Source organism: Perissodus microlepis, chromosome 3 (assembly GCF_051167445.1).
Source record: "Perissodus microlepis isolate ML-2025 ecotype Zambia chromosome 3, ASM5116744v1, whole genome shotgun sequence".
NCBI lineage: Eukaryota > Metazoa > Chordata > Actinopteri > Cichliformes > Cichlidae > Perissodus > Perissodus microlepis.
Genome location: NC_140463.1, coordinates 28896764 through 28914256, shown reverse-complemented (window position 1 = coordinate 28914256; position 17493 = coordinate 28896764). Strand labels below are relative to the sequence as shown.

At 41.9% G+C, this 17493-nt stretch overlaps 1 protein-coding gene across 2 annotated transcripts in view; it reads right to left on the bottom strand.

Annotated features, from left to right (window-relative positions):
- Positions 1 to 643: 643 nt before the first annotated feature.
- The window catches only part of gal3st3 (galactose-3-O-sulfotransferase 3), a 45118-nt gene continuing 28268 nt past the window's right edge, over positions 644 to 17493 (bottom strand). For both annotated transcript variants that reach the window (XM_084923895.1, XM_084923896.1), the window contains exons 2-3: positions 9468 to 9550; positions 644 to 6717 (exon numbers count right to left, since the gene is read on the bottom strand). In XM_084923895.1, coding sequence (XP_084780021.1) covers positions 5397 to 6717; positions 9468 to 9550 — 1404 coding nt within the window. In that variant the 3' untranslated portion in view covers positions 644 to 5396. The remainder of the gene's footprint in view (positions 6718 to 9467; positions 9551 to 17493) is intronic.

Genomic DNA, 17493 nt, shown 5'->3' with positions numbered 1-17493 from the left:
ATCCTCTGACAATAAGTTTGCTTTAGAAGAAAGTGGATGAAGTGGTGAAGGAAATACATTTCTCCTGTGGTCATTTCATTCTATGTTATTATTATTACAGTTAGCATAATTACTGTAATTATGCGCATGGTTGGAGGCCAGGTTATGGCAGGTTATGATAGAGAAACAAACAGAAAGGCTGCCGCCGTGTTAGAGAAAAAAACGAGAGAAGCGACGAGACTCCGGAGGGCCACCTCTTAGCAGCCAAAGCCATGGTAACAGCAGGCCATAATGACAGGCCGGCGGAGTGGGACACAGCATGGTGATTGCTTCAATCGCAGTCATATCAAACACATGCCGCTCTGCATTTTGTTTTTGTCCCTCTGAGAAGCAATTTGTTCATTCATGTAGGCGGGCGTGCTAAATGGAGGTAATTTCCAAAGACTGATTGCAGCCTGAAAAGTCTGGTTTCAGTCTTCAGGGAAATAGAAACCGTTTAGTATCTGAATCTTAATTGAGCGACTGTCGCCGTGTGTTATGTTTCACCGCTGATGAAGAGTGTGTGTGTGTGTGTTGTTGTGATATCCAGAATAATTCAAGTGTCCGCATATCTGAATAAATCTCACCGAAAAAGCGGCAGAGTCAAAAGACACTCACTCGCAGATGAATTGAAATCATTCAAGCTTTATTCATCCTGCTCATCAACCATCATTACAAAGCTTTGGGGCCCCTAGCTCTGATTGTCACTAGCCATGTCTTCAGAGCTGTATCACCCACCCAACATTATCCAAGTATTCACAGAATTACAAAAAGAACCAAACTCTCTCATTCTTCTCAGTTCACAGATAACCCCCTCCCAAAACATAATGTGCACATCAAAGAGGACAGTGGGCAACAATGCAGTTCATGTTTACTTCCCTGTGACACATAAAAGCTCAGCAGGTACACAAAAAAAAAATGCTCTGATCCCACAAGGCTTTCATGTTCCAGGTTTTTTGTTTTTTTTTAAAGCAGCTTCACATTTCTCCCTCAGAAGAAAAGAGGGGCCAGCTAATGTGGAGATGATGAGGTTTTTTTGTTTTTGTTTTGTTTTTTAGCGTACCATTTTCACAGCCCCTCTGGCATAACCCAAGAAAGAATAGCCGACGCTTTAGACATGACAGCAGGACCATTAGTGAAACACTCTGACACGAAGCAGAACAGCCGAGCAAACGTCTTGTACAATCAAAAGAGCACTTACAGCCACTCGGAGCAGGCTCTCAAATGAACGGTCGACAGGAAACACGTTCTTCATCTGAATCACAGTCAGATATGGAGCGTTTGCAGATACCCGCGTTTAATTTTTTATTTAACGGATGCAAACATAAGTTCATGTAAAAGAAAAAAAACTACATTAGACTATCAGAAACCTCTGTAGAGACCCAAAGTGTCGAAAATTGCAGAAATATGTATAAATGTATAGTTTCACTGAAAAAAAAATGAGGATAATTACTTTTTTTTATTCCAAACTGTCAGTCGGTCTTTATCAGTTAGATCAAATCTAACACCAGGTTTTTCGTCCTTTTTGCAAAGCATGAAAAACAAACATGGTTCAGTTCAATAAATAAATAAATACATAAAACAATTTTCATTCATTTTTTTTGGTCTAGATTTAAAATTAATGCAAATACTTTTGATAATGTATCATTTGTTTAATATTAGCAGATTCACAGGTGCTTTAAGCAATTTCGGAGTTGCATTCACAGTCATGGTTTTTGTTTGTTTGGGGGGAAATGATGAAAGTCAACATCAGCTGCCAGCTCCTTTACAGCCGTGGATCTCAGAGTGGGATCTGAGGACGTCTGAGAGGTCCGGAGTAATAACATCTTAGCAAGTAAGGAATTGCTAAATAGATACATTTATGCTATTAGCTATATATTGTCCTTTACTTTGGACCAGTAGAAACTCAAAAAGTCAAAGTGGTCTTGCTGCTGCAAAGCTGGATTTATTAGCCAACTATTGAGTTAGTGAACACATGCGTGAGTCAGTCAGCTTTTCATCTAATGCTTAATCCAAATTAGCTAACCCGGTGTTAGGATTGGAGGTGGATGTTTGGAAAATATTCTCCTCTGTAAGGAGTCCCACGACCCAAAGATTTTGAGAAGCCATGCTTTGGTAAAGGATAAGGCTGCTGATACTCCGTATACTGAAAAAGCCAACAACACATGGCTCTTACGACATATAATCAATCAAGTTTGATGTCTCCAGTGCCTTTGTTGTCCAAAAATATCTGAAACACACTCACTGAGTCAAACTGTACTACTGTACAGTACTGTGCAAATGTTTGGAGCCAATCCTCATCTCTTTTCATTCTTTCCTATAGCTTTAAAAGGATGCAAGAGCAATAGTTCTCCAGGCTTTCTGAGGCGCTTTCAAAGCTTTTCTTTGGACAATTGCTGCTTTTCAGTCCTGTGCTTGTAGCTGATCAGTTTTAATGGATTGTGTCTGAACAAATTCAGAACCAAAGGCGTGTCAGGCCAAAAACAGCTACCTACAACAGATTAACAGTATCTGAAGATCATGTCCTTAAGAAACAGGAAAGAATCCAGCAAAGGCCTGACACAGGACCTGAGAGATGGATCTGGACCTTCAGCTCATGCATCTGATGTTCACTGAAGCTTCATCAGAAATGGTCTCAGTGGAAAGATGGTTGAGGTGTGCCAAACTACACAAGACTGAAAATCAGTGGCAGCAGTTCTGGTGTCTGTAAAACACGGTAAAGGCTCTTTCATGGTTGGGAGCTGCATTACAGCCAGCGAATGTTTTGAATGTCCTTCAAGAAGCCTGGAAAACTATTCCTGAAGACTACTTAAAACAATAACAAGGAAGCTGCCTAAGAGAGTTCAGACTGTGCTGAAGAATAAAGGTGGTCCTACCAACACCGACTTTCAAGCTCATTACAATTGTACACGCTGCATTACCATGTTTGTATACATATGTTTCAATAAATCGTCGTACCTATTTCCCATTTTTCTAACAACATATAAAGAAATAAAGGGTGACTCTAGACTTTTGCTCAGTACTGAGCCTTCTTTAGGGAGTTGTGGTGTGCTTTCACAGCAGGAAGTTGGCAGACCAATTTACATATTGCTGGTTTTGGTCTTTTCATGGGAGCAAGAAAATTCAAAACCACAGCCTTCTTCGTGTTTGCCTATGTTTTACAGTGCATGTAACCCGAAAAGGTTTTTACACATATCTGAAGACATTTCACATGTCTAATAAATAAAAACTATCATGCATTGCACACATTCAGATTCTCACAGCTACTTCATAAAACTGTGCATCCTCTCCTCGCGTCTGTTGCCTGATGGCTTCATTGCTTTTTATTTCTGAGCAGCAGCTGTGTGTGTCTATTCTATTATTATTGTTACCTGTGGTTTGACACACTTAAACCACAAACACGTAGTGTGGTTAAGTACTTAGCTCTGCTCAATGGGAGATTAATTCTGAAGCCACTAAAGTAGGTTCGATGTGCAGTTTGTTGTAGTTTTGCATTATGTATAACATGTACAGAATTAATATTTTAAACCGTTTCCACATGCCTTGTTCCATCTCTGCTGCCTTAAGTGGTAAGCCGTGCACACCACGAACCACCAAATCGATGGAAAAGCAGTTTTCATCCAGTGATTCATGAAAAATACCAGTTAAAATACAGTAATGGGGCTCTTTAAGTCCCAATCATAAATAATACATAGTTTAATAAATCTTGCAGGCCACAGAAAAAAAAACAAAAAAAAAACCCGACACGAGCCGAGAGACATTTCTTGGCTCAAACACATACTCTCACACAACTATATTGTTCCTTCACTTCCTCAGCAGCACCCTGCTGATCACCAGAGTAATAAAAGAACATAAATGACACATTAAATATGAGCAGAAAGCATTAAAAATGGATCACAGCTGAGATAAATGAAGACTCTTTAAGACCCCAGTCGGCCCAGCTGCCTTAAGAGGCTTTAAGGATCGTGCATTAACGCTCTCCCTTTGTCTTTCTGTGCTTCAGGGTTCGGATTGAGCAGCTTTCACCTGGTTGAACATGTCCTTAATGACAACGTACAGCCGTGTAACCCTAGAACGCGGGCCATAGGCGGCCTGTGAGAGGAGATGATTAAATATTCAAGCGCCACGATCCACAGGCTTCAAGTCTTTGTCCCATCAAGGAGTTTGATGTTTTTATTTGTGCCAGTGTGTGTGATTATTGTATATGCGGCACAGGGTTGCTGGTAGGTTATTAAATCCATGCCTTTCATATTCAGGGCGAAGGGCCTGGAGATCTTATTGCAATAACGCCCAAGCTTTAAAGTAAATCCCCACATCCAGAAGCATCACCTTAACAGAGTCTCCACAAGGTGAGGTGTGATCTTGTCTGGCTGTTCGATGAAGTACCGGGGGTTGGAGAAAAAAAGATGTTAGTGCTTCTTGGTGGATGGAGAGCCTGCCCAGAGGGCAACAGCAGTAATGACAGGGTGGTGAATGTAGAGAAGGACCTTAGAAGGAAGAAAGGGAGGTCAAAAAGCTGACGAGACACAGGCTTCGTACGTGTGCTCAGTCTCTGTGGGACTTGTATGGCCAAATTGAGTATCCAGCAGTTTTTAGGCTTACCCTCAGGATAAGGTCTCCATCTCTCTGGCCTTTTTATCCCCCGTCCCTTCACTGATTTCAACTCTAGAGTCAGTAAGAAAAAAAAGGCCAAAGAAGAGTTGTTTTGTGCTGTCACATTAATGGTTGTGAGTTGATCTCAGTGTCTGTCTGGCCTCTTAGGAGGCTCTTCGGAGGCCTGACAGCCGATCCCTTTATGTCATTATGTCTCCTCAAGGACTTTAAGTGGCATATGTTAGGAGAGAGAGAGAGCGAATGAGAGCTTGAGAAACGGAGAACAAACACAAGTAACATGATACTATCCCAGTGTGATACACACAAAGCACACTCTGTGCTGCACAATAGACCCGATATCGCCACTTCTCTATTGAGTCCCAGTCGCATGAAACAGATTTCCTTCAAAGAACCACTTTCATCCGAAACCCTCTCATATCCACTGCAGTCAGGGCTGCAGAGGCGTACAGCTGGGTTAAACTTCCCTCCCAGTGTTTCTCCAGCTTTTGTGCCTTCCCACCCTGATAAGGTCTGATGGATCGGAAAGGAGAAAGATTAAAATTCAAGTCCAAGTATGTCCAATCCCCTTTTTCCTAATTTATTTTCATGTCAAACCAAACACACATAGAAGGAAGAGGGGATACTCTAATTCAAGATAAACCCAGCCTTATTCCCCAAAAACCCCAGACCAGCCAACAATCATAGTCTCATGGGTCATGATGAGTTAAACAATGCAGTTTGTTGGGCACTCGGATAATTTTCAAGTCTATGAGGAGTTTTCCAGCCTATGAGGACTGAGTTTGTGAGGGTTTTGTCCCTTGCTTATTTGTCCGACCTCGAGTTCCTGCAGCAGTCTTTGAGTTGATTCCAGTTCCTGAGGCAGGGGTTGCAGCAGCAGGCACTGGTGGCTGGCTGCGGTGGGCTGGATGTCTAAGCAGGGTTGTGCGTACGGGCTGCTGGAAGGAGTGTGACTGCTGCTGAGGCCGAGCCTGAGTGGTCAGACGGTACCGCAGTAACTGGGAACGTAGGAGCATCTTTGTGTACTGGACTTCCGGCATGATGAGCCTCAGGCAGAGCTCCTGGTCCTGGCTCGAGAAGCTTTGGGTAATATTTACAGGGAGGTCATAACCGACTATGTCGACTTTGCCGCTAGGCTGCCAGGGGCGGAGCTCCTTGTTTTTGATTTCAGCAGCTGAACGAACAAGCGGCATGCCTTCACCGAAACACCTTTTCATCAGCTTCTCCTGGGCCTCACGCAGGAGGCGCACCTCCCTCGCCACACAGGCTGGACCCACAGCAGAGATTTGACGCCACAGTGAGGCATTAAAGTGATCATAGAGCTGGGCATCTAAGGAATTCCAGGCACGGATCTTTTTGCGAAGATCGTCAGTCAGGCCCTGCTTGGAACTTGGCGTCCGCATGTTGAGTTTTACATACAAAATGTCATCCAGATCCCAGGAAAGGAGGTGTCGAAGTAGAACCAGAGATTCATCAAAGTACTCAGAGATCATCACCAGGGAGAACACTCGCTCCACCTGTGCTACAAAAGCTTTTGCATAAGAGACATCTTTCGCTGGGCGATCTTTGTCTCCGCCCAAGTCGTAGGTCAAGGTGTTACGTGCATACATGGAGTAGTTCTCCTCTGGTTTGTAGTAGCGCCAGGGTTCATCTAAGAAAGCTTCCAGTGAACCATTAGGGACCCTCTTGAAACTCTGACAGTACTGGTTATAGTAACTGAACAAGGACTCAAACATGGAGCCAGGCTCTCTCAGGATCGTGACGTATATCGTATCATTTGGCATCAGTCGTTTCAGCTCAGCCTTATTGAAGCGCATGTGGTTGGTGACGATGTTTGGCGGTAGCGTGTGCTGATGCACAGAGTGAGTTGTGAAGGATCGCGGGTAGCAGAACTGGTGACCGCAGGCCTGTATGGGTAACGCCACCGTCAGGTTGTTGCGCTCTGCAAAGCGGAAGAGCAGATTCTGCATGGTGCTGCTGGCTGTTTTGTGGGTTTTAAGGAAAACCACGTTACTGTGCTTAGGCTTCAGGCCGGAGTAAGGGTGAGAGTGCAGGGCTGGACAACCGAGGTGGAAGGCATCCATGGTCCTGGTGGCAAAAAACAACAACAGTTTACTTAAAGCTGCATTAGCTTAAACAGCACAAAGAGTAGCTGTTCTGGATAAAATAGTGACATTAGAGGCAAAGCTGCACACAGATAATGGAAGAAACTAATGTGTTGTACAGAACAGAAGCAACACAACAGGAAGGCAAAAATAGTAACCATAAATGGGACTGAAGGGAGAAAGAGGAAAGGTAGAAAGATATAGCCGTGAGAGGAGAGGAGGCCAGAAATGCAATATATGATATAATATACAGTGTGTCTGTTTTTATTGTATAGTGGACTGACATTCACGGAACACACAGATGATAGTACGAATTATTACTTTTCAAAGTGTCATGTACATTAAGTTTTTATTGGCAGTTTTTTTCATGAACTTTATCAAAAGATCTTGGTGGCAGATGTTTATCAATTTTTAATGAAGAAGTAAAAAAAGTTCATACTATATACATACAGTTAGGTCCATATATATTTGGACAAGGACACAAGTTTAGGGTTTTTTTTGCTGTCAACCTCTTTTTAAAGGGACCAAAAATAATTGGACAATTAACTCAAAGGCTGTTTCATCAGTAGCTGTGGGCAGCTCCTTTGTTATGTCATAATCAATTTTAGCAGATAAAAGACCTGGAGTTTATTTAAGGTGTGGTTCTTGCATTTGGAAGATTTTGCTGTGAACAGACAATATGCAGTCAAAGGAGCTCTCCATGCAGGTGAAACAAGCTATCCTTAAGCTGTTAAAGCAGAAAAAAGCCCTTCCGAAGAAGTGCTACGATATTAGGAGTGGCAAACTCTACAGTTTGGTCCATCCAAAGAAAGAAAGAAAGAAAGCACTGGTGAACTCAGCGATGCAAAAAGACCTGGACGTCCATGAAGACAGCTTTGGTGGATGATCGTAGAATCATTTGCATGGTGAAGAGAAACAGCTTCACAACAGCCAACCAAGTGAACAACACTGCGTGAAAGACTGCATGAAAGTAAATACAGAGGGTTCAATGCAAGGTGCAAGTCACTCATAAGCCCCAAGAATAGAAAGGCTAGAATGGACTCTGCTTAAAAAATATCTAAGAAAGCCAGCACAGTTCTGGAAAAAAGACTCTTTGGACAGATGAAACCAAGATCAACATCTATCAGAATGATGCCAAGAAAAAAGTATGGAGAAGGCGTGGAACGGCTCATGATCCAAAGCATAGCACATCATCTGCAAAACATGGCAGAGGGAGTATGCTGGCTTGGGCCAGTGGCACTGGGCACTAGTATTTATTGATGATGTGGATGAAGTGGAATAGTCTTGAATGGCCAAGTCAGTTACCTGATCTTAACCCAACTGAGCATGCATTTCACTGTTGAAGACTAAACTTCGGTCAGAAGGGTCCACAAGCAAACAGCAACTGAAAGACTGCTCTGCAGTAAAGGCCGGGCAGAGCATTAAAAAGGAGGAAACCTGGTGATGTCCATGAGTTCAAACCTTCAGACTGTCCTTGCCATCAGAGGGTTTTCAACCAAGTATTAGAAATGAACATCTTATTTTCAGTTGTTTAATTTGTCCAATTACTTTTGACCCACTGATATGAAGAGATTATGTTAAAAGAAATGCAATTATGCAATTGTTCAACCCATTAAATTAAAGTTGAAATTATGCACTTCAACTGCATCTGAGTTGCTTCAGTTAAAATGAATTGTGGTAATGTACAGAAACGAAGACAAAAGTTGTCTCTGTCCAAATATTTATGGACCTAACTGTATGTCCTGAAGCTATGCAAAAGAGCATCTCTGAAAGCACAATGTGTCGAGCTTTGAAGCAGGAGACCACACTCTGAGAAAAGCTACATTTCACACGGACTCACCAAAACCTCACAATAGAATAGAGTAGAATTGGAAAAATGTTGCCTGGTCTGAAGAGTCTTGATTTCTTCTGACGGTCGTGTCAGAATTTTGTGTATTTAATATGAAAGCATGGATCCGACCTGCCTTGTACCAGCAGTTTCAGCTGGTGGTGATGTACAAGTTTGGGGGATATTTTCCTCACGCGTTTTGGACCATTTAGTACCAGTTGAGCATCATTTAAACACCACAGCCTATATCTGAGTATTGTTGCTTAGCATCTCGATCTTTATGACTGACCACAGTGGCTGCTTCCATCAGGACGACACACCATGTCACAAACTGGTCAAACTGGTTTCTTGATCCCAACAATGAATCCACTATACTTAAATGACCTCCACAGTCACAGATCTCAACCTATTAAAGCACTTTTGGGATGTGGTGGAACACAGGTGACATGTGCAGTTAATGCATTTGCTGTAAGCACTGCAGGATACCAGTTCTAAATTCTCCTAAAATCTGAGGTGTTTGGTAAATATCACTGAATAAAGTAATATAAAGAATCCAGTGCTCAGTGCAGAGTCAATGATAAGAGGTGGGATGTGGAAACAATAGCGTTCAGTGAAGTGAGACGATAAAGACGTTGAGAATAGGAAGTTGAAAGAGAGCAAAATGCTGGGCTGTCAAAAGTCTACAGCACTCTACTTTTATGATTGGTCCCTCGACCAGCATGGCAGTGCTTAGGCGCTCAAGGTTTCTATGCTTGACTTTAATAATAAGCCCCTCTCTATTAATTTGCCTATGAGACAAAAGTGTGGCACAACGACTGTCAGGATTTTTCACTGTAACAAGGACCATATGGATTTATAGAAGAATAACGGATATTTAATGTGTTTTCATATCGTGGGTCACTCACCAGGTCAAGTGACCCCCATGGTGCAGCAGAAGACTGATGGTACTGATGGCAATGATGACCAGGAATATCTTCTTCTTCCACATCTGTGGGAGGCAGAGGGAAAAAGAGACAGCGAGTGAGAACTTAAGCAAAAACAGAGAGCAGGAGGGTGGCAGGAACGAGAGCAGATGGAGGTGTAATGAGAAAGCAAATATGAGGATCAAGTTCGAGGGAGAGCGACGGAGAAAATGGGCAACGCGAAATTGGGAGACAAGAAAAGAAGAGAAGGTTAAGAGACTGAAATGATGAAAGGAAGCAGTAATGAAAAGCGAAAGGAGAGAAAGGAAAGGGAATCGAGAAAGCGAATAAGAGCAAGAGACGGACACGGCGCAGGATGATTTATTCAATAACTGCTGGGATCCATTAGCAGGAGAGGGGGATGCGTCTTGGCTTTTGTCACTCACTAATAACACAGTGAACGATACCTTCATTACCTTCCACAGCTGTAACAGTCACATTTACTGACACCCTGGGCAAATGGCCTCGTACATTAGGTCTTGTTAGAAATGACATACGCACGTGTGGAAAGCAAAAAAACAAAAGCAGCACATCACGCTGAGATCGCTCTATAGCAGAAACTCCTCGTGACACTCGACCCGTGCCGCTGAAAAGCTACGACGGGCAGTGGAACCCGGGAGGGAGTCCAAGCCTCTCTCGACAGCGTCTCACTTGCATAACAATAGCTGACGTCTCTCTCCTTGATTACACTGTGATGTTACGATCTGCATGGATGCCAGCAGACGAGACGCGAGCTCGCGTTACTCCCAGCAGCTGGATTTTACGCTGCATATGCAGTTTGTGAAGGAGCACAAGTGCATCAGTTTGAAGCACCCGTGGTCCCAGTGGGGGAAACTACTGACCGTGGCAGAGCTGCTGCCACCCACTCAAACAAACATGATCGTTAATCTTTTGCTGTACAGATGCAGATGTTGTATGCAGGAGTGAAATAATCAATACATTTCGACAAACATTGTTTTATTTGATTTAAATGGTGGCTTAATGTCTTTTTTTTAATAGATCAGTTAAAGATTATCTCAATAAAATGTACTGCCCCCTAAAAAAGCTTTTTTTTTTCACTAAACAAGAACTCACGTTTTAAATTCATAAGTAAGCACATACTCAATAAAGCTGTCAAATAACGCATTTCAGGAAAAAGACACAAGAAAAAAAACACAGCTATAGAGCACAGAGTCAGGCTTTTGTTCAAAACCCACAGCTCATGAATAAAAACAAGATTTGGGGGGGGGGGGGATCTTTGTGCAGAGGAAGCACAATTGTTGGAGAACAGTAAGTCACGAATCCAAAGTCAAATCTCCAAATGTACCCAAAAAGTAATTAAGCTTTCAGTGAAGAAATAACAGCTGACCTCATGTTGATTTGTAGAAGATTAAGAGAGAATGAGCCGAGTGTATACCGACATTCACTCCTGTTGTTTTTTTCCTCCCAGCTTTAAAAGCCTTGAACAGCTGTTGGCTGCTTTTGCAGGAATGTGCGTAAACACACGTGTGTGGGCACACAAATGCACAAAGCCGTAAGCCTGCTCTGATACCAAACAGGCAGCCGTGCTCTCACACTAATTGACACAGATTGTGCAGACGCACAGTTTGATTTGTTGATGCAGCGTGACCTCTGCTCTCCTGATGACACAACCATCTGACCACAACTGGATCTATTCTTATTCATTTATGTTTTTATACTGAATTGCTCATTCATAACCCCAAATTTCAGTCCCATCTCCTGCATTTCTTATGTGGCAGAGCTGCCAGCTTGGTTCAAAGAATAGTCCACAGAGCTGCACAACAGGCATGCTGCTAATGTTTATCTTTATATTTAAATCAATTAATCTGCTTTTTTGCCTCTTTTTTTCTTAGCAAACATATTAACCATTTAAAGTCTTAACCATGAAGTAGTTGCCAGTGTTCACTGAAATAAAGAAATTACATATTAATTTGTATCACATTTGCTACAAAGACTCTGTGGTGCAAAAGCAGAGAGACTCACTCGCCATAATTTACAGTGCTGATAGGTTCATATGGCGAAACAATATTATTACAGACTTTCTGTACACAGTAGAGCGCTCCGTCTCAACAACGTGACATTAAGACAGTAAACTTTCAGATCCACAGATATCAAAACTTGGTAAGTAGAATCAAACAATACAGTTATTTTACATCATTTAAAAGGGTAATTAGTTAATATAAACTGTAAACTGCTTGTTCATGCAAATATCTAATCAGCCAATCACACAGCAGTTCTCTCTGGGTGTCCTGTTGATGTTAGACATCAGAGAAAGACAGCTTTGCGCTGATATGAATCCCGCAGTAACGCTATAACCACTTGTTAAAACAAAGGTGTTCAGATAAGACTGGCCCGGGGCAACTCCTCTCAGCTAGGAACAGGAAATGGAGGCTTCAGTTTGCCCGCACTCACCAAAATTGGACAATATAAGATTGGAAAATGATGAGTCTCGATTTCTGCTGCAACAATCAGATGCTACGGTCAGATGTAAATAATAGGAGACCATGGATTCATCCTGCTTTGAATCAAAGACTTAGGTTAGTGGTGGTGGTGTGTGGGATGCTTTCCTTCCACATTTAGTATCATCTGAGCATCATTTACCTGTGTGTTTGTTAAGTGTTGCAGATTTCATGATGAAAACCAGGGTTTAACCCAAAAATGTTTCCCCGTGGTCAAGCTTATGCTAGTTGAGTTCAAATGTGAGCAAAAGTCTTCCTTTCATCGGTCGACATTTCGTTTCCTCCACTGGATTTGAATTCAATAAAGACTTTGCTTTCAGTCTATTTCTCCGTTTTAATCAGACCTCATCAACAAATGATGCTGACATCTTAATTTTCTAGTTGAAAGAATCTATTCGACCAATCATCATCATCCCGAGGTTCCCCGTGTTTATTAGAATGGGTTCTAAGCACTTTAATGTGCCTAGATGCTGCAGTGTAAAATCAGAAGGTGATAGCACGTTATCCAAGAGGTATGCGAACAATGAATGAATTCCTTAGATCCACAAGTGGTTTCTCTGTGCCGCGCTTATCATTCCCCAGCTATGTGTTCTTTGATTTACAGCAAAAGTTGTTCTCTGCTCCACTGGAAAGAAGAACTGTCAAGACTTCACCTGAGCACAGACTGTCTGAAAACTACTCATCGCACTTAGTGTGGAAGTGGGTTCTTTTCTTCTCTTTAATAAATAAAACACAGTCTCTGTGGATGGAGATACTCATGTTTTCCTTCGGTACTTTGGGACTAACTGTCACTCACTCTTGGACCCACAGAAGATGACACATGCCTCTGTGGAAAATGTTTCACTTTAGCAACTGATTTCTCAGATCCCTTTGCATTTTTCTCAACAAACAAAGAAGCTCCTAAGCCTGTGTTCAGGCACACAAGTATTAGAGTTGGGGTGAATGCACAAAAAACACAGTCTTTTTGTTTTTAATGAGGTTTTCCAGTATGAGTGCAAAGGTTGCGGGACTCCATGAATTGCATTGCTACTGAAACAGAGAATAAAAATGGCTGCAGTCAGCATTTGCAGATGAACCCGAGTAATGTCTGCTAAAAAAGCTAAAGTGGGAATGAGGGTAAATGTTTAAATATGGCTTCAATGGGGATTTTAAACACGGCAAAAGCTACTTCAACTCACTTCATTAGGTACATCTGTTCAACTTCTCTTTAATACAAATATATAATCAGCCAGATACATAATGAAAACCCAATGCATTTACATATAGACATGTAGACAGGTACTGAGCACTTGCTTCTGTAAACCCACTTCCATCAGGCCTCAACATATCGTCTGCATACCGTGGTTTTAACGGGTACCTTCATGGGAGAATGGCTGCTTGAAGCTGATAGAAAGGTGACAGAGTTACAACCATGTATGCAGAAGAGCATCTTTGAATGCACAACATGGTGAGCAGCCAATCAGCTCACCCTTTCCCATGCTAGGAACCGCAGTGTGTAGACATGTCTGCACTTCAGTGTAATAGGTGTAAAAGATAAAGGTTGAGTTGATGGATTGGGACAGTGCCTCTACATGCCTTTGGTTGCTACTGCTGCTACTGAGCTAATCCAACGTAAAGAAAATGCAGCATTTATTCCATGGTTTGATTTCTGGATGGTTTATATGGCTCCATTTCATGCAGTCAAACAACAACAGCTACATCTGCATGAAGCAGAGCGAGACAGACTTTTCATCACCATCCTAAGAAATGTTACCTTTTCCAGGCTGATTAATTACATTTAGTTACCCTGGGTTCTTCACCTAAAGGGTAGATCTCATTTGCATAAGAAAATGTCAGCGTAATACCTGTTTTGAATGAAGCACGTAAACACAGACCGATCCATCGTGGTTCGGTGAGCAATTACATCAAGGCCAAAGCTGATGCAAGGCCGTGATAAGACACAATGAAGCAGTAAGAAGTAAGAAGAGCAGGTTTGTAGCCCTGTGAGTGTAGATGTGTGTGTGTGTGTGTGCGTGCGTGTGTGTGTGTGTGTGTGTGAGGGGGATGGAGGAAGATCATGTGTCACAGTGAGTTAATAAGAAAGGGATTTAAGTGGCTTTCAGCAGGCAGACTCGACCTCTTCCCCTTCATCCACCCTCAGCCGCCGCCACCCTCTCCTCCCTTCACCTCGTAATCATCTTCCTCCTCTTTATCCTCCTTCAGCACAAACACTCTGGCCTCTTTAATTAAAAATGTCTGATTAGGTTTCTCTAACGATCGCTGCAGATACAAAAGCACCGAGTGAGAGGACACCCAATCCTGTCAGTGGTAGTAGTACGGCTTGTTTTGTGAATAAAATGAAGGCATCAGCGTGTTGCTCATTACCCCGGACTTGGCGGCTTTGCTCGTTCCTAAAACCTCATGTCCTTTTTTGTTCAGTGTTTTTAAGTTTCATTCTGGTATCTCTAATTTAATTTAGTCCCAAAAAAAAAAGCTGCAACTAACTTAGCTACTGATGAACTGATAACACTTGTTGTTCTCAGTAAATGCATCTACCACAGACACATGGAACATATCTGTGATACACATGGCTGAATTCTGTTTGACTGTTCATTTAAAAGGCAAAGAAAGCTGCTGCATGCATGTGTGAATGTGTGTGTTGAGGATGACGCTAAGGTGGAATTTTACTGAAACACATCACCACACCTCACATACCTACAATAGAGTGCTTTTGTCTTTGTAAAGAGCACATATTTGTTAGAGACTGATATTTCTCTGCAGACACAGTTTATGTAAGGTGCTGGTAAATCACAATAACACTTTGTTCTCGTTCACTCTTTACTAAAACATTAGATGTAGTAGGGTTCTCACATTTGGCCTGTTAAATACATACACATATTAGTTTGTAATGAAGCTCTAATAACAATAGTTTTAAATCATCCAGCAAGCGATGAGGCGACAACTGTGCTTATTCGTGTCTTTTTTAATTTATCTGCTCCCAAACTTTGTGCCAAGTCTCTTCCATCAGTGCAGTACTCATTTTATTGTGAATCTATGCTACGTTTCTGCATTACTGCTTTTGTTGTCTGCTCTAAGCTTGACCCACAGACAGGCAGAGATAACTAAAAAGTCAGAGTACAGTGGATTAGTGGCCTTTTCCCCCCTACACACAACCAGACGGACAGAGGATTGAGAGAAGCTTGTTGTGCACACTCGCAATAATCTTGCCGCAGTCAGTCTCTGTTGCCGCTTTTATGACTGTAGCGTAATACATGTTGCGTCAACTGCCTCACCTCAGTGTGTGCTGTAGAAAGGATGAAAATAGCATGTGTAAATATGCAAAGTGCCAGAAACAACTACCTCCCGCTGCAAACACAACGGCACCACTTTCCGAGCAAACGAGCATGCTAACACAAAGCTAGCAACGAAAGACTTCCATGTTCAGAGTGATGCCAACCCAAACCAAGCTAACCGGCACTGGATATGTTTTTCTTTCCGGCTGCAACAGTTTGCAAACACAATTTAACCTGAGATGGAGATAAGTCAGAAAACAGCATCTCTTTTAAATTTTCAAATTCTGTCCTCCAGTCTCTACTGTCTTTCGGAGAGTGTACCTCTGTTCTCCCAGAGGTCTTCTTTTTACATCTCCGCTGCTGTTATACGAAAACACAGTATCTCCAAAATGTCAATACTTCATGAATCAGTGAAAACAAAAGCAAAACACTCTTAAAAAGTTATATTTCCTTTGGCTCTGTGCGAACCCAGGGGTGAGCGTTGGAGTACCCTGGCTCTGCAGAAATCCAGCAGCGACACAAGAGAATTACGATTCAAAGACACATAATACATGCGGTGAGAGAGAGAACCTAACGCACACAGTAACACTCAACAGCCACTGCTTGATACAGAAGCAGAGGAAAAAACTATCAAACTAACACGCGCATTCAAACAGCTGTTCACTGCAGACCTTTGCCACACACACACAAATGCAAAGCTGACTTCTACCTAATGAGCGTGTATAAGTAGCTTCCTCGCTCCGGGGCAACAGCAGCTGCTCCACTCTATAATCGTGTCATCTATACTGATGCCACATTATGATCTCTGACCATAAAGGGACTTTTACAACACTTAGATGCTCTTTAATGCTTCAAAGAAATAAAAGTCACACGCATCATTCCAGACTTTGATTCCACCGCATGTATATCTTGTATTTTTATCACACTGTGTTTGCCTGTGGCTTCCTGCTGATCCATTAACTCCAAACAGTCTATCCCGTTAAATAAAGCCATTACATGTAAGTACACAAACACATTAAAGGTAACATGCCAGAGTTCAACCTGGCATAATTGTTGTCAGACAGGACAGTGTAACACAGTCATAACCAGTCACCAGGACTTCATTAGGTACACTTTGCTCGTACTGGGTTGGACGAGCTTTTTCCTTCAAAGCTGCTTTAATTTATTGTCTCACCTTCAACAAGGTCCTGGAAACAAATTTGGTCCATATTGATCGGTGATCTGGTGACTGTGGAGGCCATCTGAGGACAGTGAACTCGTCATGTTATGTTCAAGAAACCAGCTTGATTTCTTGAATAAGAATATCTTTAATAAGAGGTCCAAAATATGCAAAGACAAATATACACCATTTCACCAACACCAGCTTAATATGTTGGTAGAAAGCTCCCTTATTATATACACACAATTCTGGCCCTACAGTCTGTCTGAAACTGAGATTCACTGAAATGCTTGATTTTCTTCAGTGCAGCTATCACAGCATTTAAAGGCTCACAACTGGACCTAATCATTAACTAGCCTAAACATGAAGACACAGAAATGCAGAAGACAGAGTAAAGGCTATTTTATTTTAGCCCAGGTTTAGTTTAGATTGTATGCATACCTTATTTAATCTGACATTATTGTACTTGTGATTATTTATTCAAGTTTTCACTCTTTGAACGTGATTTTAATAAGGCAGGTAAAAACCATGACAGGGTTTACGGTCACTAAACTATTAAAACTATTGCAGTTTCTCAAATGGAAACTGATGAGTATTTTACTTTGAAAAAACTGTGTTTTTTGGGTTTTTTGTTTTTTTTTTTGCTCATCAGATAAAAGTATTTCTCTATTTTATAAATGCGGGGAAAACTCACTGGATTTTTTTCCCTTTTTCACATCATTCTCTGTAAACTGTAGAGATGGTTGCGTAGAAAAATCCCAGCAGATCAGCAGGTTGTGAAACACAGACAGCCTGTGTGACAACAACCATGACACGTTCACATACAGTTCTTCCTCATTCAGATGCTCAGGTTGGACATTGGAGTATAATTTATGACATATTTTTGTTCTTACATACAATGACTTTCTGTCATGAGATTAACAGTTTGGATATTCACACCAAAAAGCAGTTGGACAGGTGTAACCAGTAAAGTACGCAACGACACGAAGAGACGTTATAGGCACCCTTTCAGTCTGTCAACAGCATAAGATGAGATGCTACATACTATATTTCCTATGAATCTAACATGAGTCAAACAC